Source organism: Aspergillus flavus, chromosome 5 (assembly GCF_009017415.1).
Source record: "Aspergillus flavus chromosome 5, complete sequence".
NCBI lineage: Eukaryota > Fungi > Ascomycota > Eurotiomycetes > Eurotiales > Aspergillaceae > Aspergillus > Aspergillus flavus.
The window spans coordinates 1,817,827-1,836,621 of record NC_092408.1 but is presented as its reverse complement, the minus strand read 5'-3'; the positions used below and the strand labels follow the sequence as shown (position 1 = coordinate 1,836,621).

At 50.3% G+C, this 18,795-nt stretch overlaps 6 protein-coding genes across 6 annotated transcripts; 3 read left to right on the top strand and 3 right to left on the bottom strand.

The window, feature by feature from the left end:
- Positions 1–142: 142 nt before the first annotated feature.
- F9C07_2107990 (uncharacterized protein) lies at positions 143–4,321 on the top strand (the record flags this gene model as incomplete). The annotated part of the gene is made up of 12 exons (XM_071509033.1): positions 143–295; positions 403–483; positions 627–1,062; positions 1,141–1,871; positions 1,973–2,004; positions 2,203–2,238; positions 2,555–2,586; positions 2,667–2,737; positions 2,803–2,933; positions 3,002–3,114; positions 3,176–4,032; positions 4,091–4,321. The coding sequence occupies 12 exons, from the start codon at positions 143–145 to the stop codon at positions 4,319–4,321; spliced, it is 2,904 nt and encodes a 967-aa protein (XP_071364403.1).
- Positions 4,322–4,425: 104 nt separating this feature from the next.
- F9C07_2163116 (spindle pole body formation-associated protein-domain-containing protein) lies at positions 4,426–7,422 on the bottom strand. The gene is made up of 2 exons (XM_041292861.2): positions 7,135–7,422; positions 4,426–6,995 (listed from the first exon to the last, which is right to left on the bottom strand). The coding sequence occupies exons 1-2, from the start codon at positions 7,172–7,174 to the stop codon at positions 4,873–4,875; spliced, it is 2,163 nt and encodes a 720-aa protein (XP_041147621.1). The 5' UTR covers positions 7,175–7,422; the 3' UTR covers positions 4,426–4,872.
- F9C07_2284820 (anticodon binding domain of tRNAs-domain-containing protein) lies at positions 7,423–16,690 on the top strand. Its single transcript, XM_041292866.2, has 8 exons — positions 7,423–7,886; positions 7,952–10,015; positions 10,075–12,277; positions 12,328–13,913; positions 14,008–14,983; positions 15,052–15,156; positions 15,219–16,278; positions 16,334–16,690. Exons 1-4 carry the CDS (start codon positions 7,668–7,670, stop codon positions 12,630–12,632), a joined length of 4,791 nt encoding a protein of 1,596 aa, XP_041147620.1. The 5' UTR covers positions 7,423–7,667; the 3' UTR covers positions 12,633–13,913; positions 14,008–14,983; positions 15,052–15,156; positions 15,219–16,278; positions 16,334–16,690.
- F9C07_6282 (putative cell cycle control protein) lies at positions 12,888–14,277 on the bottom strand (the record flags this gene model as incomplete). The annotated part of the gene is made up of 3 exons (XM_041292860.1): positions 12,888–13,378; positions 13,442–13,913; positions 14,008–14,277. 3 exons carry the CDS (start codon positions 14,275–14,277, stop codon positions 12,888–12,890), a joined length of 1,233 nt encoding a protein of 410 aa, XP_041147619.1.
- On the top strand, positions 14,566–16,689 carry F9C07_1647943 (GTP-binding protein RBG1). The gene is made up of 10 exons (XM_041292865.2): positions 14,566–14,882; positions 14,955–14,983; positions 15,052–15,066; positions 15,132–15,156; positions 15,219–15,537; positions 15,626–15,735; positions 15,790–15,935; positions 15,993–16,050; positions 16,114–16,278; positions 16,334–16,689. The coding sequence occupies exons 1-10, from the start codon at positions 14,854–14,856 to the stop codon at positions 16,539–16,541; spliced, it is 1,104 nt and encodes a 367-aa protein (XP_041147618.1). The 5' UTR covers positions 14,566–14,853; the 3' UTR covers positions 16,542–16,689.
- F9C07_2284817 (carbamoyl-phosphate synthase arginine-specific small chain) lies at positions 16,691–18,599 on the bottom strand. Its single transcript, XM_041286369.2, has 2 exons — positions 18,422–18,599; positions 16,691–18,291 (listed from the first exon to the last, which is right to left on the bottom strand). Exon 2 carries the CDS (start codon positions 18,187–18,189, stop codon positions 16,837–16,839), a length of 1,353 nt encoding a protein of 450 aa, XP_041147617.1. The 5' UTR covers positions 18,190–18,291; positions 18,422–18,599; the 3' UTR covers positions 16,691–16,836.
- Between the last annotated feature and the right edge of the window lie 196 nt (positions 18,600–18,795).

Here is an 18,795-nt window from a genome sequence, read left to right as displayed (position 1 = left end):
TTCGCCCACCCCCTCAGCCAGTAAAGGAGTTTCGCCTTAAGGTTCTCTTCCCGTGGACGATCAACCGTTTTCCTTCAAACGCTCTCGTGCCTTCCTACCGGAAAACCCCTCTCCCCTCACTCTCCTTCCCTTCCTTCCTCCGATGGCGTCGTCCGACCTCGAGGCTGCCACTGCGCTTAAGGTGCAGGGCAATAAAGCGTTCGGTCAACATGAGTGGCCTACTGCCGTGGATTTCTACACCCAGGCCATAGCGAAATATGATCGCGAGCCGTCGTTCTTCAGCAATCGCGCTCAGGTACGTTGCGCTTTGGGCACCTTTTGTTTGCTACCACTTGCTCTTCTTTTGGCCCCGAAGGCGAAGGAGAAACATATGGAGGGAGCATAGCTTGCTAACTGCTCTAGGCGCATATTAAACTCGAAGCTTATGGCTTCGCGATTGCCGACGCCACCAAGGCCCTTGAGCTCGACCCCGCCTACACCAAGGTCAGTAACATTCACCTTTACAATCATATTTCTTTTCGTTCTTTCCTTTGCCCTGTCGAAAATACTGTACTGCTGAGACTACTTGCGTACTTTCGAAGAGGAAACAGAAAGAAGCGTCTTGTCAACTGACTAACTCAATCTAGGCCTACTGGAGGCGAGCCCTAGCCAACACCGCCATCCTCAACTACAAAGATGCCCTTAGAGACTTCAAAGTCGTTGCAAAGAGAGAGCCCAATAACCGCGATGCGAAGGTAAAACTGGCAGACTGCGAGAAGCTTGTGCGCCGGATGGAATTTGAGAAGGCCATTGAAGTGGGTGACCCGCCGTCAGCCTTCGAGGACTTAGATATCGACGCCATAGCAGTTGACGACAGCTATGATGGTGTGCGATTGGAGAAGGAAATGACGCAAGAGTTCATCGATGATATGATCGAGCGGTTCAAGAACGGCAAGAAAATTCATCGCAAGTATGCCTTCCAGATCGTCAAGGCTGTCAAGGACATCGTGTATGCGGAACCAACCATGGTCGAGATTGGTGTGGACCAGGGTACTAAGTTGACAGTCTGCGGTGACACGCATGGTATGTTTCATTCGCGCTTTGTTCCTTTCTTTTCACACCGGCCTTCCCCTTTAGCTGTTCACTGACACGTTGCGACAGGACAATTCTTCGATCTGCTGGAGATCTTCCGGTTGAACGGATACCCGAGCGAAAAGCACGCATACCTTTTCAACGGCGACTTCGTGGATCGCGGCTCTTGGTCTACTGAGATTGCCTTGCTTCTCTATGCATACAAGTGGCTGCGACCGAATGGCATCTTCCTCAACCGTGGAAACCACGAGACGGACGATATGAACAAGGTTTATGGATTCGAGGGCGAGTGCAAGGCGAAGTACAACGAGAGGATGTTCAAGGTGTTCTCGGAGTCCTTCTCTGCTCTGCCCTTGGCTACATTAATCGGCAACAAGTATCTTGTTCTCCACGGTGGTCTCTTCTCTGACGACAACACATCCCTGGATGACATCCGGAAACTGGACCGCCACAACCAGCGCCAGCCCGGGCAGCAAGGTCTGATGATGGAGATGCTCTGGACTGATCCCCAGACGGAGCCCGGTCGCGGACCCAGCAAGCGAGGAGTTGGTCTCCAGTTTGGTCCGGATGTTACCAAGAGATTCTGCGAGAAGAATGGACTGGAAGCCATCATTCGCTCTCACGAAGTCCGTATGGAGGGTTACGAAGTCGAGCATGATGGAAGGTGCATCACCGTCTTCTCTGCTCCCAAGTACTGCGACACCACCGAGAACAAGGGAGCCTTCATCAACGTTGGGCCAGAGCTTAAGCTGGACTTCCAAGTTTTTGAAGCTGTGCCTCACCCTGATATCAAGCCTATGGTGAGTTTTACTCTTGTCTTTTTCTTTCTTTCTTTTTATTTGTCTACTCGTTACTCTGTTCTTCTTTAAGCAATGCAGGAGACTGACATGTTTCTTTCTAGGCTTATGCACAAAACTCGATCATGTCCATGATGTGAGATGATTTACATCTGCATGGGACGGCGTTTATGGGTGGACAGAGAAGAGTGGTCTTCTTGACCGGTCATAGAGGTTCGGTTCTGGAATGAGCGTTGGGTCTCTTTGGTTATACCTGCAGACTGAAATAACGACAGATATCTCTCAGATACCAAATACTGTATCTATTGAATGATGATTTGAACTTCTTGCATAGCGGAACAATGATTTGTGAACGAATAACCATGTGCAGGTATGAGGACGTTGGATTGGGCAGTAAGATATTTGGCTTTTCTTCCATGGCCATTGATATGAATGTGATGGCTAGTTAGCGACTTTGATTGCATTATCCAATGGGTATAGATTAGACCTTGAGAGCGTTTCTTCTCGTCGGAGTTGTCGGTTTCGGAAATCCGACCGCTTTGCTAGAATAGAAAGACCCCGCGATTGACTCCAACATTGATTCTTCTGCTTCCCCACCTTAATTCTGTCCCCTTCTGCTCGTTCCCACCTTTTCTCTCCCCTCATCATCTTAATTAACTGAACGGTGTAATAACACTGTTCAACAGTCAGCAAAAGATGGAGTTCGATCCCAAGACCCGTATGTGTCTTCATTGTCAGATAATACGACAAATCAACACCCAAAACTAACCCCACCTCTCTGCCGGTCTTGGTTAACAGCGCAATACCTTACTTCCGACAAATCCAGCTTCGCCTTGACCTCTGCTCTTGAACGCTGGCCCGTGATTATCGTGAGTGTTCTGGCCGTCTATGCTTTTGTTTGTCTGATCCATGCTAAACATCTGTATCCCTATAGACTGGTGCTATTGACGACCTCCACCGCACTGTTGGTGATGTATCCGACGAAGAAAAGCGCAAGGAGGGAAAGGGTATCATTGAGAAACTCGCAGCGCTCAAATATGAATTGCAACATAACAGACAACTGACGTGAGTAATTTACGCGGATTTTGACGCAGGTTATGGCAAGGAAGTCACTAACTATTGCGTCCGCATAGCCCCCTACCCGACGACGGTCAGCCGGGTATCGAAGAATATAACAAGGAGTTGGAGCAACGAGGAAACCCCAAATGGCACGATGTTGCATGGCTATACTCTGAATGCTATCTTTGTATGTTCGACATCTGCTTGGAGCAATACAGATGGCGAATAGACGTGTTAACGGAGGATAGACAGGCGCATCAGTGCCTACTTCGCCTTGTCCACACACTGGAAAGGATACGATGTATTTGCCCGCCAGAAGATGTCAACTTTCAAATCGTCCCGTCCGGCAGTTCTGGAGTTAGCCGCCAGATACAAGGAAATCGCTCAGGAGGCGGAGAAGGGCCAGGCTGACGGCAAGACCCCGGAGCAGGTCGAACAGGCTGAGCGTATACTCTTCTCTGAGATGTGTGAGATCTGTCTGTGGGGTAATGCCACCGATCTGTCCCTCTTAACCTCTCTTACCTACGAGGATATTCAGAAACTGCAGGGCTCGCAGGCGCGCAAGGCCGCGGAGAAGAACATTCTCGTCAACGATTTGGACGCCGCGTTTGAGGTGCTCAATAAGGCCCGCAAGGAGAAGAAGACCGGGGAGCGTCGTGTAGACATTGTTCTCGATAACTCCGGTTTCGAGCTGTTCGTTGACCTTATCCTTGCCGGATACCTTCTCTCTGCCGGCTTGGCTACGACAGTTGTACTGCACCCTAAGCTGATCCCTTGGTTCGTATCGGATGTTACACCCCCGGACTTCAGGGACCTTATCAGCGCGCTCGCCGACCCGCAATCATTCTACACTGCCGCCGATGAGTCGGGCAAGGAACATTCCCCTCTCTCCGATAAGGAGCTGTCAGAGGTAAACTTCCTCTTCGAACAATGGTCCCGGCTCCACGCAGATGGCAAGCTGGTCATCCGCCCACACGCTTTCTGGACCTCCCCCGGAAGCTACTGGCGCATGCCCAACACAGCAAAGGATCTCTTTGAGGACCTGCAACAGAGCGAGCTCGTCCTCTTCAAGGGTGACCTCAACTATCGCAAGCTGACCAGTGATGTAAGTGACCCCTCACTCTTCCCTGAGCCCTCGCATACATTAACATGTTGCTTCCTAGGCTACCTGGGACCCCACAACACCTTTCACGACTGCCATCGGCCCAATGGGCCCTAAGTCTGGCGTTCGTGTCCTCGCTTTCCGGACCTGCAAAGCGGATGTCGTTGTCGGACTGCCAGCAGGTGAAGACGAGAGACTCCGCCAACTGCCTAATGGCGGGGGCTCCGAGGCCCGGAAATGGGCTTGGAGTGGAAAGTGGGCTGTTGTGTCCTTCTCTGACGGGAAGGCTTAAGCTGATTACTTGTCTACAATATGCAGAGACAGGGTTCAGATTCTTGGAGCACCAGATGTATAGATGGACATATAGATACGGACAGAATATACAGATAGATGATGTATTCATTGGAATGGAATATCCAGTTAATGTGTATTGGTGGACTTTGCAGTCGGGTAATTAGCGTACTTCAACAAGTCTCAGGACTCGTGGGTCAAGTTAAGTGAATGATAAGGACAAAATAGAAGTGAACAGGGGTAGCATGTTCAATGTAGGGTATATTCCAGGCATAGAGAGGTGCTGGACTTGTCACTTGCATGACGTATCGGACAAGAACAAAAGTGAAAGCGATTATCCCAGGTGGGCGAGGGGAAAAAAGAGAACCGTAGAGAAACAGGGAAATGGATACATCAGATTCCAAACGACGAGAGCGCCTATACCCACAATTGCTCCCCTCCGCGCGCCAGGAAAAACAGAAAAATGAGTGAATTACCCTCCTCAAAATCCAAATATTACATTAGGTGATTGCCGATTCAGGTGGAAAATAACAAAAGAAAAGATATGGCCCATTAGGCCCTGATCATGTTTTCTTTCCCCTCTTGTCTGGTCTTGCGGCTGTCTTGCTTGCGCTTCAGGCGCGCTTGGGCGGCTAACATTCGGTCTACGGGGATGGAGTCCCGTTGGACGGACGCGAGACTTTGTCGCCTTTTGGTTCGATCGGGGAGATGATAGGTTTGCGGCAGGCCTGTTATGGCGTCTAGGCTGTATTTTGAGGGGGAGCGGCGAGCCCGCAGTCGTTCGGTGCGGATTTGTTTGCTGTCTTCGCGGGTTGCGAGGTGATGGGCGAGGGATGTTATGGTTGAATGGGTTGGGACGTATGAGCGGTAGCTCTCTGAGTTGTATTTCTGTCTAGAGGTGCGTCGGGTGGGTGGTTCGAGTGGTGGGTAATCAGGGGGTGAGGACGGCGGGATACCATCGCCTTCCAGAAGGTGGTTTTCTTTTGGTTTATAGGGGGTATCGTCTAAGTATGCCAGTTGCTCACTGTGATCCTCTGTTTCCAGGCCTAGGGCTTTGGAAGCCCGCTTAATATCCAGCTCGCCGAGTACCGTTCTTGTGGTGTGCGAGCGCCGATCCTTTGCACGTGGGCTTGGGCTTGGAGGTTCGTCGATGTCCTGGGTCTCATCGCTTTGCTCCTTCTGAGGGCTGTCGTGTACAAAATCATACACCTGGACCCCGGCATAGCCCTTGTCTGAGTGGCGAGTCCGCGATCGGAGTTCAGGAAGGCGCTCAAAAGTAGTCAATTTCAACTTCAAGAGATCAATCTGGTCCTGCATGCGGCGGCGCTCATCATTGAACGACTCCCTGAGACCTTCTTCCTGCTCACGATGTTGTTGCGACGTCGATTTCAGACGCTCTCTGTATTCCTGGACCCGTAACTCTAATTTGGCTTCTCTCTGCTTCAGTTTTGCTTCCTTTTCTTTGCGTCGTCCTTCGTACTTGGTCATTTCTTGTTTAACGCGGGCGAGAGTTTGTTTCAGTGTTGCGTTCTCCTTCTCAAGGTTTGAGGCCTTCTGTTCTGAGCTTTGGGCCAAGTCCTTGAGCTTGGCGAATTCGGATTGTTCGCGCTTCATCTCCTCAAGCTTAGTGTTTGCCTCGCCCAGTGCCTGCTGGGCCTTGTGCAGCTCTTCAGCTGTATCCCCAGGAGTGTCATTCGTGGTCTCGGAAGATCCTGCGATATGCTCTACGTCATTATTAACAACACCGTGCTGTTCTAGGAGCTTGCGCAATAAGCCAACTCGGTGTTTATACTGCAAAGCCAGCGCGGTTTGCTTGGTGAGTTCCTGGACCAACTGCTCCTTGTCCGCTTTCGAATTCTCTCCAACCATTGTCGACGCGAGTTGAGTAACGTGACGTTCCATCTCAGAAACCTTCACTTCTTCCTCCTTGAGTTTCTCGGCTAACCGTAGGGCTTCTTCATCCTTCTTTCTGGCGTACGCTTTCGCGGCTGAGCGATACTGAATAAGTTTCCTTATTTCTTGCGTGGTTTTGGTCCTATAGCTATCAAACTCGGCTTTCCAGTATTTTCCAGACTGAGACCGAGGTTCGTTCAGGTTGATAGTGTCGTCGCCGGTGTCATCTTCCGTTGACGACGCCGACTGTGCCACCGGCCTCGCTTCGGTGGACTGAGGGGTTTGTGATGCATCCGACTCTTTGGGAGACTTATCGCGTGAGTCCATCAGTGCCTGTGTTAACTTGCTACGCGGTTTGGCCTTCCCATCTGAAGAGTTGATAGACCACTGGCTAGTCAATGGAGTTCTTGATGACTTGTTAGGCGATTCTCCTCGCTTGCGCTCATTGTCGACAACACCGTCGCCGAATGAAACCGTCTTACGTCTGTTTGATGCAGTGCCAGGGGTGACAAGAATGCTCTTAGTGGGGGAGGCCATTGCATTCACAGCCATATCGACGTCGGCTTTCGTGGCTATGGGAGCATCGCTCGTGTTCCCAATAGTGGGCTTCAGCGACAGGCTCGCGCGGGACGACTGATTGGCTGTCAGATTCTTCGGATTCGGTTCCCGCTCCATTTGATCCTCGTCATCAGCCCCAGGGGTGCCAAACAAGGCGCTCTTGAAAGCGCGAATAGCGAACACAGGTGCAGGCGTTTCAGGAGGTTCCAACACCTTTGAGTTGTCTATGGAGATAAACAAGGAATAAACAAGTCAGCGCGACAGCCGTATGATTTTGCGTTGGGGGGGAAGATCGCAAGTCCGCTATTGGACCGACGATGGGGCGCGTGCCCAAGCTTCATGCGGCCAGCGAGAGACACGCACCTGCAAACTGCTCGTTCTGCCCAGTGATCCACTCCAACATCGCGCCTGCAGGACAAGGTGAATCAAATTACTAACGAGATCGAGGGTCGCATTGCAGGGGCGGACACCATTGGCGTCTTATCAGAGGTCACGACAAGCCGCGGGATTGACGTGGAACGCTGTGCTTTGTTTACGATGCTCGGCGGGGACGCTAACGACCCAAAGGCGGTCAGCGGAAAAACAACGGTGCGAGCCTTAAGGCAGTTTAGCTCGTCCTATAGTTACCGCTCTTTTACTCCCAATTTCCCGTCCGTCATTTGGTTCTTCCCATTAAATCACCCCCACTAATTTTAAATTAGTTATAGTCACCAACTCTCACTTGTACCTTTCCCGCCCTCTTTCTTTTACATTGGTACCTGATCAGTCTGAATATGTTCCTTATTGAAGCATAGAGGGCTGCAGCTTCGGCTGCAACTTTGTCACAGCTATCGCGTGGCAAAGATTCATCTCGACCTGGGTGCAATACTTTATCTCACACCGCCCGACGCCCCGCTATGCCTCACAAGCAGAAGAAAACTTCCAGCAATGCCCACAAGAACGGCTCTCCCCGGGCGGAGAAGAAACGTCAATTCCCCCCGGATGCCCCTTCGCTCGCCCTGCCGGTAGTGGCCCCGACCAATTACGAAGAAATTCACCGGAATGAGATTGAAGCGCTCCGCTCAATCTACGGTGACGATTTTGAAGAAGTTGAACATAAGCGATCTGCCTGGCAGGTATGTCTTGTTTTCCCTCGCCGCTCTTCTTGTTCACTGTAGTTAATTGCGATTTCCGATCTTAGCAATCGTCAGATGTGGTGTTCAAACTCCACTTGCGCGCTTCGTCTAATCCGGAGGTCCGTCTTGATTTGCTAGTTGAACTGCCGACTACCTATCCCAAAACCTATCCGAACCTTTTCCTGGAGAACTTGGATGATCTCCGACAGGGGGCTCGATCGAGGATTGATGACATCATACGGACCAAACCGAAATCCCTCGTGGGATCTGAGATGATCTACGAGATTGCCGTTTCTATACAAGATGTTTTAGAGGATGTGGCAGAAGCTAAAGCTCAAAATAAAGACCTGCCCAGCCTAGAGGAGGAGCGCATGGAACAGGAAGCTGCCGCCAATCAGCGCGCTGAACTAGAACGGCAAGAAGAGCTTCAGAAACAAGAGGCCGCCACTGCGGAAGAGGAACGAGCACTGCAACAGCTATTGGAGGATAAAATTAGAGAGAGAACGAAAGCCCGACTATTACGACGCAAGAGTCGAACCTCTGGCATAGACACAGGCAGCGACATTGACGCTGGGGAGAATATCCCAGGTGCAATCTCCTTCGACCCGCCCCTCGTTATGGCCGACAGCGACGAAGGGCCATTGGTTTTCCGCGCGGTCTATGGGAAGACGCTTCTCAAGAGTGCCCAGGGAAAAAATACGTATGCCGTGAGACCAGTGGTCACTGAGAATAGGTGCCATGCTCCTCTCCTGATTTTAAAGGAATATTCGATCGATGAAACGCAGCTATCTCCACTTGCTTTCAGAGAGAAAATGCGTAGCAGCGAGGATAAATTGGAAGCTTTAAAACGGCTACGACATCCAAATCTACTAGATTTTGTTGGGTTTAAGATTTACCGGCCCCTCGAACCTGCCAGTCCTCAGGACAACGCTTGGAGAGTTTATCTTCTTCTCGAGCATGCAAACAAGGGGTCGCTGTCCGAGTTCCTGGATATCGTGGGGTCTGTACCCGTGGAAACTCTGCGAAGCTGGACGATCCAACTTCTTGAAGCGCTCGAGTTCTATCACCGGAGCGGTTTTGTCCACGGGGATATCCATTGCGGGCGCATCATGATATTGAGAAACCAGACCGGTGGCACTATTGTGAAACTGCAAGCGAGCATTGAAAATGCCCTCCCTGATTCTGCCGACAGCAGACAATCATTGGAAGCTTCCAAATCACCACTTTGGCTGCCTCCCGAGTCGACACAAGGGAATACCTCGCCGACCATGAAGACAGATGTGTGGGACTTGGGTATAGTGTTTCTCCAGATGGGATTCGGTAAGGATGTACTACAGCGTTACACTTCAGCGAACGCATTGATGGGAACGCTAGGCTTGTCTGCTCCACTGCAAGATTTACTTAACGAATTCTTCAGAACGGATCCAAAAAAGAGACCGACAGCCTTCCAGCTCCAGCCATCTGAGTTCTTCCGTGTTGACGCACCTTTGGTGTCTCACTCAAGCACCTCAAACTCCATATCACTGCCGAGACGTCCTCGCTTCGATTCGTTTGGAGGCTTGCCGGCATTTTCACGGTATTACCAAGACTTTGATGAGGCAGGTCGCTTGGGTAAAGGCGGTTTCGGTATGGTGGTCAAAGCGAGAAATAAACTTGATGGCCGTCTGTATGCAGTCAAGAAAATTACTCAAAGATCCGCCGCTGCGCTTAAGGACACACTGTCTGAGATTATGCTACTATCACGTCTGAATCATCCCTACGTAGTGCGTTATTACACTGCATGGATTGAAGAGGATTACGACTTTGTAGATGAGGAAGCTGTGTCATCCACAGAGGGTGATCCTTTCGCTAGCCAAGGCTCCGAAGGCTCTCAAGACTCGCAAGGATACGGGTACAGCACAGGCGGGCTAGATTTTATCAGCTCCAGTGGGTATCCCAAGATTGAGTTTGGCTCGGATAGCGAGGAAGAAAATGATGGGACGCTATCCAGCCGTGATAATGGACAAACACCCGAAACTTATGGTACTGGAAGTGAAACCGGCAAGGAACTCAGCCGAGTGAGATCTGGCTCGCAAGGCAGGCCTGTTTCCACTACGCTGTATATTCAGATGGAGTATTGCGAGAAGCACGTAAGTTTGTCCATGTTCACTATCGCTTATATATTCTCATTAAGCTGACCTCTGGAAAGACTCTTCGTGACTTGATCAAGAATGGTCTATACGATGATGTCGACAGAACGTGGCGTTTGTTTCGCCAAATCCTCGACGGACTGAGCCACATCCATGGTCATGGTATTATTCACCGGGATCTCAAGCCCGACAACATTTTCATCGATGTTGCCAATAATCCACGCATCGGAGACTTCGGTCTTGCCACAAGTGGCCAATTCACGACAGCAGTGCGCTCTTCGACGGCTGCAGATTTTGAAGGAGACTTCACTCGCAGCTTGGGCACGACATACTATGTCGCACCAGAAATGAAGTCCGGTTTTACAGGGAACTATAATGACAAAGTTGATATGTACTCTTTGGGGGTCATTTTCTTTGAAATGTGTTACCCCCTTGGGACCGGTATGGAACGTGACCAGACACTGCGCGCTATCAGGGAGAAGGAGCATACTCTGCCACCTATTTTCCGGTACTCCGAAAAGGCACTCCAGGGAAAGATCATCGAGTCGCTATTGAGCCACAACCCCAGCGAACGACCCTCAGCTTCAGAGCTTCTCCACAGTGGTCAGATTCCTCTTCAGGTCGAAGAGGAAACCTTTAGACGGGCGATCATGCACTTGCTGTCTGATCCTAGTTCGCCTGATTACAAGAAGATCTTGTCGGCTATTTTCTCACAGTCTCCTAAGAAGTTCGAAGACATCGCTTGGGACATGGATTCCCGCGGGACACCGGCGGCCAATGAGCTGCTGGTTCAAGGGTTGGTCAAGGAACGTTTAACCTCGATATTTCGCAGGCATGGGTCTGTGGAAACCACAAGGCAGATGCTGTTTCCAAGGTCTCAGCATTATAACAACGGAGCTGTTCGACTTCTTGACTCCACTGGTAACGTGCTTCAGTTGCCTTTCGATCTAACTCTACCAAACGCGCGTGCCATTCCGCGACAAGATCCTTCCCTTGAGAAAACATTCGCGTTTGGTACTGTCTACAGAGAGACGTCTCATGGTGGTGAGCCTCGGACTCATAAAGAGGTGGACTTCGATATCGTTTCACACAATACGTTGGATCTGGCTTTGAAGGAAGCGGAAGTCATTAAGGTTCTTGATGAGATTATTGAAGAATTCCCGCCTTTGAGGTCGGCTTCTATGTGTTTCCTTGTAAACCACTCGGATCTACTTCAACTTGTTCTGGAATTTTGCCGTATCACTCCTTCTCAGATTCCGCTGGTCAAGGAGGTCATCAGCAAACTCAACGTGGGAAAGTGGACCATGCAGAAAATCAGAAGTGAACTTCGGTCGCCGGCAATCGGTGTTGCCTCCACCTCCTTGGATGAGCTTGCAAGGTTTGATTTTCGTGACTCCCCGAAGCAGATGCAGAAGCGTCTCCGAGACATCATGGAGGGCACCGAATTCGCCGAACGCCTGACTCCCATCTTCGTTCGAATAAATTGGCTGATGGGGTATCTTAAAAGCTTCGACGTAAAACGAAAGGTTTACGTGAACCCTCTCGGGAGTTTGAACGACAAGTTCTTTCGAGGTAGCATTTTGTTCCAGTGCGTGTTTGACAACAAGCGACGTGATGTCTTCGCTGCTGGTGGTCGGTATGACTCCTTAGTCCAAGAGTTTCGCCCAAAGGTCTTAGCAAGCCGACCTCAAACTCATGCTGTGGGCTTCAATTTGAGCTGGGATCGACTCAGCTCTGCTATGCTCGAGTATATCAAAGGCTCATCCAAAAGCCATCTCAAGCACCATGAAGTTGAGCCCGCTGCTTTTTGGAAGACCAGGAGATGTGATGTCCTCGTTGCGAGCTTTGACTCAAAGATTCTGCGTAAGAAAGGCATTGAAGTTGTTCAAGATCTATGGGCCAATGACATTAGTGCTGAGCTAGCCGTTGATGCCTCGTCTCTTGAGGAACTTCTCACCAAGTACAAAGATCACAATCATAGTTGGATCGTCATTGTGAAGCAAGATAGCCAGGAACGAGGCTTTAAGGTCCGGTGTCTGGTTCCTAAGGAGGAGTTCGATTTGAGGAGCTCTGAGCTAATACCATGGCTTCGAAATGAAATCCGCGCTCGCAACCAACGTGAGGGCGCAGTCGACTTTCGCCAATCTCGATTGCCTAGTCAACCAGATCCTGGTATTGACGGGGAAAGGTCGAGCGATGTGCGCATCCTAGTTCCTCAACATAGGAGCAAGAAGACTAATAGGAGAAATATTGTTGAGAATGGTACGTCTTAACCTGAGTTATGATGCTTGGTGTCTACTAACGAAATATAGCTCTTTTCCGCTCTCGCGAAGTAATCGAGGATGCGTTGAATGGGCCTATTGCCGCCATTGATACGCGCGATGATTTACTCGAGGCAATCAGAGATACTCGGCTATCAGACCCCGAGAGCTGGCGCACAGTCATTCAGAGTGCACCCTTGACTGAGAGGAAGTACCTCAGTCAAGTCCATGAGCTCCTCGTTGACCTGGCTCACGAGAACCATGTCAACGACGGTGCGGACAACTTCAGCAACGCTTTTATATACAATTATCGTACAGGTTCATGTGTTTATTATGATCTAGGACGCGGCAAGTAAGGTACAGAGTCATGTGTTATGTATCATGCATATTTCCTTTGTTCCTTGTTCTTTTGTGCCTGAACCAACTTATTCACTTTTGGTTTTTATTTGACATATTATTGGCATTGGTGTTGGATGTTTTATCTCCTCTCAGCATTTTATAGCGAACTATACCCGCAAATATACCATGCAATTCAGCGAACAAACAATGTGATGTTTCAAGATATCTTTGTTATTATACATAATTTTAGGCGCAATATACCATCGACCGGTTTAATCACTTTCATCATCGCTCCCGTAGCCTACTAGAGGACCCCCCGAGGCTTGCGGAGCTGCTTGTGTTGTAACATTTCCGCCTGCTAGTCCCCTCAGTGCCGCAACAGTAGAGCTAGAGAAGATGCCACTGCTTTCCGATTCCTGCGGAGGAGCAGAAGCAGACGATGCATTCTCAAGCATGAGTGGTTGGTTCGGAGCTTCGAGCTGACCTTGATCTCCATTTCCTGCATCTTCCAACTGTTTCGTCCGGCTATACCAGACCTCGTCAGGAGGCTCATACCCTTGCAAACCGAAACTGCCCTCAATCTTCTTCCTCTTTCGAGCCTCAGGGTCCCTCCCTTCAAGTTCGGCAACAAAGTCCGCCGGCAACGCCCTGCGTACCGCCTCAGCAGCTTGCTCCTCCAACCTTCTCGCCTCACGCTTCTGAGCCAATGGGTTCGGATCGACCGTCGCCCAACGCACATTCAAAATCTCATTATTGTCGAGGGCTTCCAGAAAATCAGCACACCCGAATAATCCTCAACAGCCCAACAAAAGAAGAAGAAACTTACATTGATGCGCCATAGCCTCCTTCGCAAACTCCGCCTGCGCAAGAGTAGTATACGTAACGAAAGCCACACCCCTCGACGTCAACACACGTATTCTCTCAATCTCACCCCACTCGGCAAAATGCCGCGCAACAACCTCCTCAATATCATCCGTAACATGGATCCGACCCACATACAGCGTGCGATTCTGGCGCATAAACGACCCAACACCGCCCATATCATCGCGGTAATCGCTGAACTTGTCGCGGCCGAAACAGTCGACATTCGGACTGAAGAGATCATGGATGGTGGGCAGACGGTGCAGATACTGGCATTCCGGACCGAGGTGGCAGACACCGCGCGCGAAAAACAGACAGAAGTAGGAGCCGGTAACTTTGTCGGCGCGCGTGTAGCCGCTGTCTTTGGAGATGTTGCATCGTGATGGGGCGTGTTGTTTTGATAGGTAACTGTCTTCTCTGTCGCCGCCGGACCATTTCTAGAGTAACTGTTAGCATCTGTTGTTCGAACCATTGAGATATACACAAAGCGCATAGCGCGATTGTGTACAAGGGACGAAACATAAAACGTACATTGTACCAAATGTTAAAGACTGTACCCGTCTGCGGAGGCGGCTCGGATTTGACTGTGGCGGGATCGACCTGGATGCGTGCTGGACGGCGCTTCTTCCTGATTATCTTCTTCTTCTTCGGCGCGCCTTCCGCGACGGCGGACTCGGCGGGCTGGGTGACGGCGAGGGCATTTTCCTCGCTGGCGACATGCTCGTCTGGGGTATTTGTTTCTTCGAGAGAATTTGTGGGTTCCACGGATTGGGGGGGGTCGGCTACTGTGGTGTGTGCCATGGCTGTTGTGGTGGGGTTGAGATTGGAGATTGGAGGCTCTGTCTTGACCTTTATCGGTCTGTGATGAGATTATTCGAGCTTGCCGTCCGGATCTATCTGGTCGGATTATGGTTTTGCCGGTTGCGGTCTAGCTTGCATGTTGTATTGATACCCCAAGTATACCGCGATACTGAACAAGGTGTCCTTTGGACTAGATGAAGAGTAACTAAAAGAATACACAATTATAAATCTGCACTTAGCTTCCCTTTCCAATACATGATGGAATAGATACTATCATCACCTGAGATCAGAGGGACCATCTAAGCGGTCCAGATAGCGGTAAAGCTAGGTCCGGCAGAATCCCCCATAACCACCGATTATGTAAGGCAGTTATTTTGCGAGATTTTGATATATGCTTGTTTCCCCCCAGACTCCCCACTCTTATCGCAGAAGATCGGACCAGAGTACCTGTATCCTGGTATCACTGGCATATTCTACATTTGGCATCCTCCAGGGAACCCGAATCACGGGCAGCTTCGTCGTAGTAGTACTTGTTATCGCTGAATTTTTGAGTCCGCGGGGCTCCCAACCGGCAAGATGGTGAACATCACGGAGAAGATCAAAGAGTACGTTCGGATGGGCGAATCGCCTTGGAATTGATTATAAAAATGGAACTAAATTCTGATATCAAATAATAGGATTGAAGATGAGATGCGCAGGACGCAGAGTAAGCTTCTTTTGTCCCCTTACCTTTTCCCGAGTTTATGCAGAACCCCGCCGCTAATTCGATAACAGAGAACAAGGCCACAGGTGCGCATACCACGACTATATCCCCCATGCTAGAAGAAAACTGCCGAATTCTAACCAATAATTAGAATACCATCTGGGTCTGCTGAAGGGGTACGAAAATTAACCCACCCTCACTCAATCAAAGCAGCTCAGCTAGCTAACCACTCCGACAGAAAGCTCGCCCGATTAAGAGCCCAACTCCTGGAGCCGACAGGCGGTGCCGGCGGCGGCGGCGCAGGTTTCGATGTCAGCAAGAGTGGTGATGCTCGTGTTGCTCTTGTCGGTTTCCCCTCCGTCGGTAAATCGACGTTCCTGAGCAAGATCACGAAGACGAAGAGTGAGGCTGCGGCGTACTCTTTCACCACGTTGACTGCTATTCCGGGTGTGTTGGAATACGGGGGCGCGGAGATCCAGATTTTGGATCTTCCTGGTATTATTGAAGGTGCTGCTGAGGGCAAGGGAAGAGGTCGCCAGGTTATCTCAGCTGCTAAGGTTGGTTTATTGTCTACTTATCTATTGCTTTATGCGATTGACGGTTGTGGGGAGACGATTAACGGCTTTTTGTCTAACTTGCTACCAGACTAGTGATTTGATTCTCATGGTTCTCGATGCCACTAAGCGAGCAGAGCAGCGGGCACTTCTAGAGGCGGAATTGGATGCCGTTGGTATTCGTCTTAACAAGGAGCCTCCGTAAGTAGTTTCTTCTGGAGTCAAAGTAGATGATCATCTCACTAACAACTTTAGAAACATCTACCTCAAACAAAAGAAAGCAGGCGGAGTGAAGATCACCTTCCAGACTCCCCCGAAATACCTCGACGAGAAGCTCATCTTCAACGTCCTCCGTGATTACAAGATGCTGAACTGTGAAGTTCTGATCCGAGATGAATACGGTATGTTCTGACGCCCAACCACCGTGACTAATTGTATACTAAAGCATATCGCAACAGCAACGATCGACGACTTCATCGACGTCATCATGAAAGATCACAGAAAATACATCAGATGGTGAGAGCAAACAAGCCTCAATCTTCTAAACATTATACCCAAACAAGTCTAACTGTAAAATAGTCTCTACGTATATAACAAGATCGACAGCATCAGTCTCGACTTCCTGAATCAACTCGCCCGTGAACCACATACCGCCGTGATGAGTTGTGAACTAGACCTCGGCGTTCAGGAGGTGGTTGAGCGGATCTGGAAAGAACTTCGTTTGATCAGAATATACACGAAACGGTATGCGTCTATCCTACACCCTGGTAACCCGATGAAAATATCTAACGTTAAGCAGGAAAGGAGAGGAGCCCGATTTCAGCGAAGCGTTGATTGTACGGAGCAATTCTACCATCGAGGACGTCTGCGATAACGTTCACCGGACGTTGAAAGAATCGTTTAAATATGCTTTGGTGTGGGGTGCAAGTGCGCGGCATATCCCGCAACGAGTGGGATTGGCACATATTGTGGCGGATGAGGATGTGGTTTCGATAGTTGCGAAATAATCGCAATATGGAGATTATTCTTATGAGACGAATACCTTGAAACTGAATATGATACGACGATTTGACCTTTGAACCGAGGTCAAATATTACCGACTAGAACTCATATGCTTGTGATACGGAACTCGATGGCATTTACACAATATATAAAATACTGAAAGTTTGAACAGCAAGTTTTTTCAATTGCTAAAAAGACCCATATGAACCAGACTAAATATTAACCCGAATTGAATGACATCCACATAACCCATTAACCCAGACTCCACACACAAAAGACCAAACCCATGAAGACATTCTTTTAGGCGGCAGCAGCGGCAGCGGCCACATTCTGCATGCCAATAGTGGGCTGCACGCCAACACGCTCCTTAGCAAGAAGATCGACCAAGAGAGGGCTAGGCAGGCTATCCCGAGTGGGGTGGAAAGCCGACTGGCTAGCCTTGTACTTGCGCACGCTGTCAAGGTAGATGTCGAACAGGTAGGAGGAGTCGAGCGGGCCGCCCTTGGCCTCGGGGTGGAACTGAGTGCTGAAGATGGGACGGGTCTTGTGGATCATACCCTCATTGCTGGAGTCATTCAAGTTCACGAAGTAGGGCTTCCAGTCGGAGGGCAAAGTCGAAGCATCAACGGCATAACCGTGATTCTGGCTGGTGATGTGGCAACGACCAGTGCTCATATCCAGAGCGGGGATGTTGTGAGCACGGTTACCATACTTCAACTTAATGGTACGAGCACCAATGGCAAGGGCCAACAGCTGGTGTCCCAAGCAAATACCGAAGATGGGCACCTGGGAGGTCTCCATCAAGCGGCGCAGGTGGTAAGCAGTCTCCTGGCAGTGAGTAGGGTCACCAGGGCCGTTGGAGATGAAGACACCATCGAAGTGGTGGGCAACCTTGTGGATGGGGTAGTCGTAGGGGAACACAGTGATACTGGCTCCACGGCTGACCAAGCTACGGAGAATGTTCTCCTTGACACCGCAATCGATGACGGCAACGTGGCACTGAGGATCGGCGGCACTCACGTGGAAAGGAGCCTTAGTGCTAACCTGACGCACGAGATGGATCTGCTCAGGGTCCACGAAAGCCTCATCCTGGTCAGCGTCATATTCCTCACCAACAGTGATACGGGCCAGAGAGGAACCCTGCTCACGCAGGTAGGTGACAATGGCACGGGTGTCGACGCCGGAGATGGCAGGGACACCCTCACGAGCACACCATTCGCCAAGGCTCTGGACGGCGGTCCAATGGCTGTATTGCTCGGCCACATCGGCAACGACAACACCAGCAGCCTGGAGGTGAGGAGACTCGAAGTACTTGAGAAGGCCGTGCTGGTCCTTCTCGGCGGAGGGAACACCGTAGTTGCCAATCAGGGGCTGGGTGAAGACCAGGATCTGACCACGGTAGGAGGGGTCAGTCAAGGACTCAGGGTATCCAACCAAGGAAGTCGTGAAGACGGCCTCGCCGGAGATGTTAGAGCGAGCTCCGAACGACTTCCCGTGAAAGATAGGACCATCTCGGATCGTGAAGGTGGCACGCTCATGGGCAACGCGACCGTTACGCACAGTTGCCATGAACCGAGACTGGATAGAAGCGTTCACGGAAGGGAAGGCAGAGGCCCTGGCGGGCATTGCCTTGAAGAGTCGGGCAGCGAACATGTTATGTCAAGTAGTTTAGAGTAGAAGAGTGTACAGTTGGTGCTTGAAACAAAGGTTTCAGTAGTTTCCGGAAGCTTTCCAGAGATGATCCGAGATGTAGTCCTGCAAGCAAACCCTAGTTAGCCCCAATTGATCCATACCGACAATAAAGGTCGTTCAACACGACCCGGAAACAGACAAGGGCTTGTCCATCACGGGAGTGTCACGTGGACCTGAACGGGGGTCTACATACCTGAGAAGTGAAGGTCGAGAAAAAACGCATAAGCGCGACGGTGCTGTTACCAGTCACTAAAAAATGGGATAATATATGATTGAGAAAGGGTTGATTAGATCGACATCGACGAGATGTGCGTGCAGAGAGTCTGAAGAGTTGAAGATATTGGGATGAGTCAATGGGAGGAGAAGAAAGAGGAAGAGAAAGAGTGACGAGAGCGGCGGATCTTAAGGAAGAGCGGAAGAAACTGAGCGCCGGCCCGGTTGAAGGCACGTGATGCGCTACACCGACTTCTGCGGGATCCCGACCAATCAGAGGGCTGATATTGGCTCGATTTGCCTGCGCTATCGGAATGGCAACTTTTTTCTATCGGCGCCTTCAAATAAACCCAA

Excerpts from the sequence above, each read along its gene's own strand:
- F9C07_2163116 (XM_041292861.2), bottom strand. The coding sequence starts at position 7,174 with ATGTTGGAGTGGATCACTGGGCAGAACGAGCAGTTTGCAG. Across the intron at positions 6,996-7,134 it reads GCAGAACGAGCAGTTTGCAG|ACAACTCAAAGGTGTTGGAA; the intron begins GTGCGTGTCTCT and ends TTATCTCCATAG.
- F9C07_2284820 (XM_041292866.2), top strand. The coding sequence starts at position 7,668 with ATGCCTCACAAGCAGAAGAAAACTTCCAGCAATGCCCACAAGAACGGC. Across the intron at positions 7,887-7,951 it reads ATAAGCGATCTGCCTGGCAG|CAATCGTCAGATGTGGTGTT; the intron begins GTATGTCTTGTT and ends TTCCGATCTTAG. Across the intron at positions 10,016-10,074 it reads TGGAGTATTGCGAGAAGCAC|ACTCTTCGTGACTTGATCAA; the intron begins GTAAGTTTGTCC and ends ACCTCTGGAAAG.
- F9C07_1647943 (XM_041292865.2), top strand. The coding sequence starts at position 14,854 with ATGGTGAACATCACGGAGAAGATCAAAGA. Across the intron at positions 15,538-15,625 it reads AGGTTATCTCAGCTGCTAAG|ACTAGTGATTTGATTCTCAT; the intron begins GTTGGTTTATTG and ends ACTTGCTACCAG. Across the intron at positions 15,736-15,789 it reads CGTCTTAACAAGGAGCCTCC|AAACATCTACCTCAAACAAA; the intron begins GTAAGTAGTTTC and ends TAACAACTTTAG.
- F9C07_2284817 (XM_041286369.2), bottom strand. The coding sequence starts at position 18,189 with ATGTTCGCTGCCCGACTCTTCAAGGCAATGCCCGCCAGGGCCTCTGCC.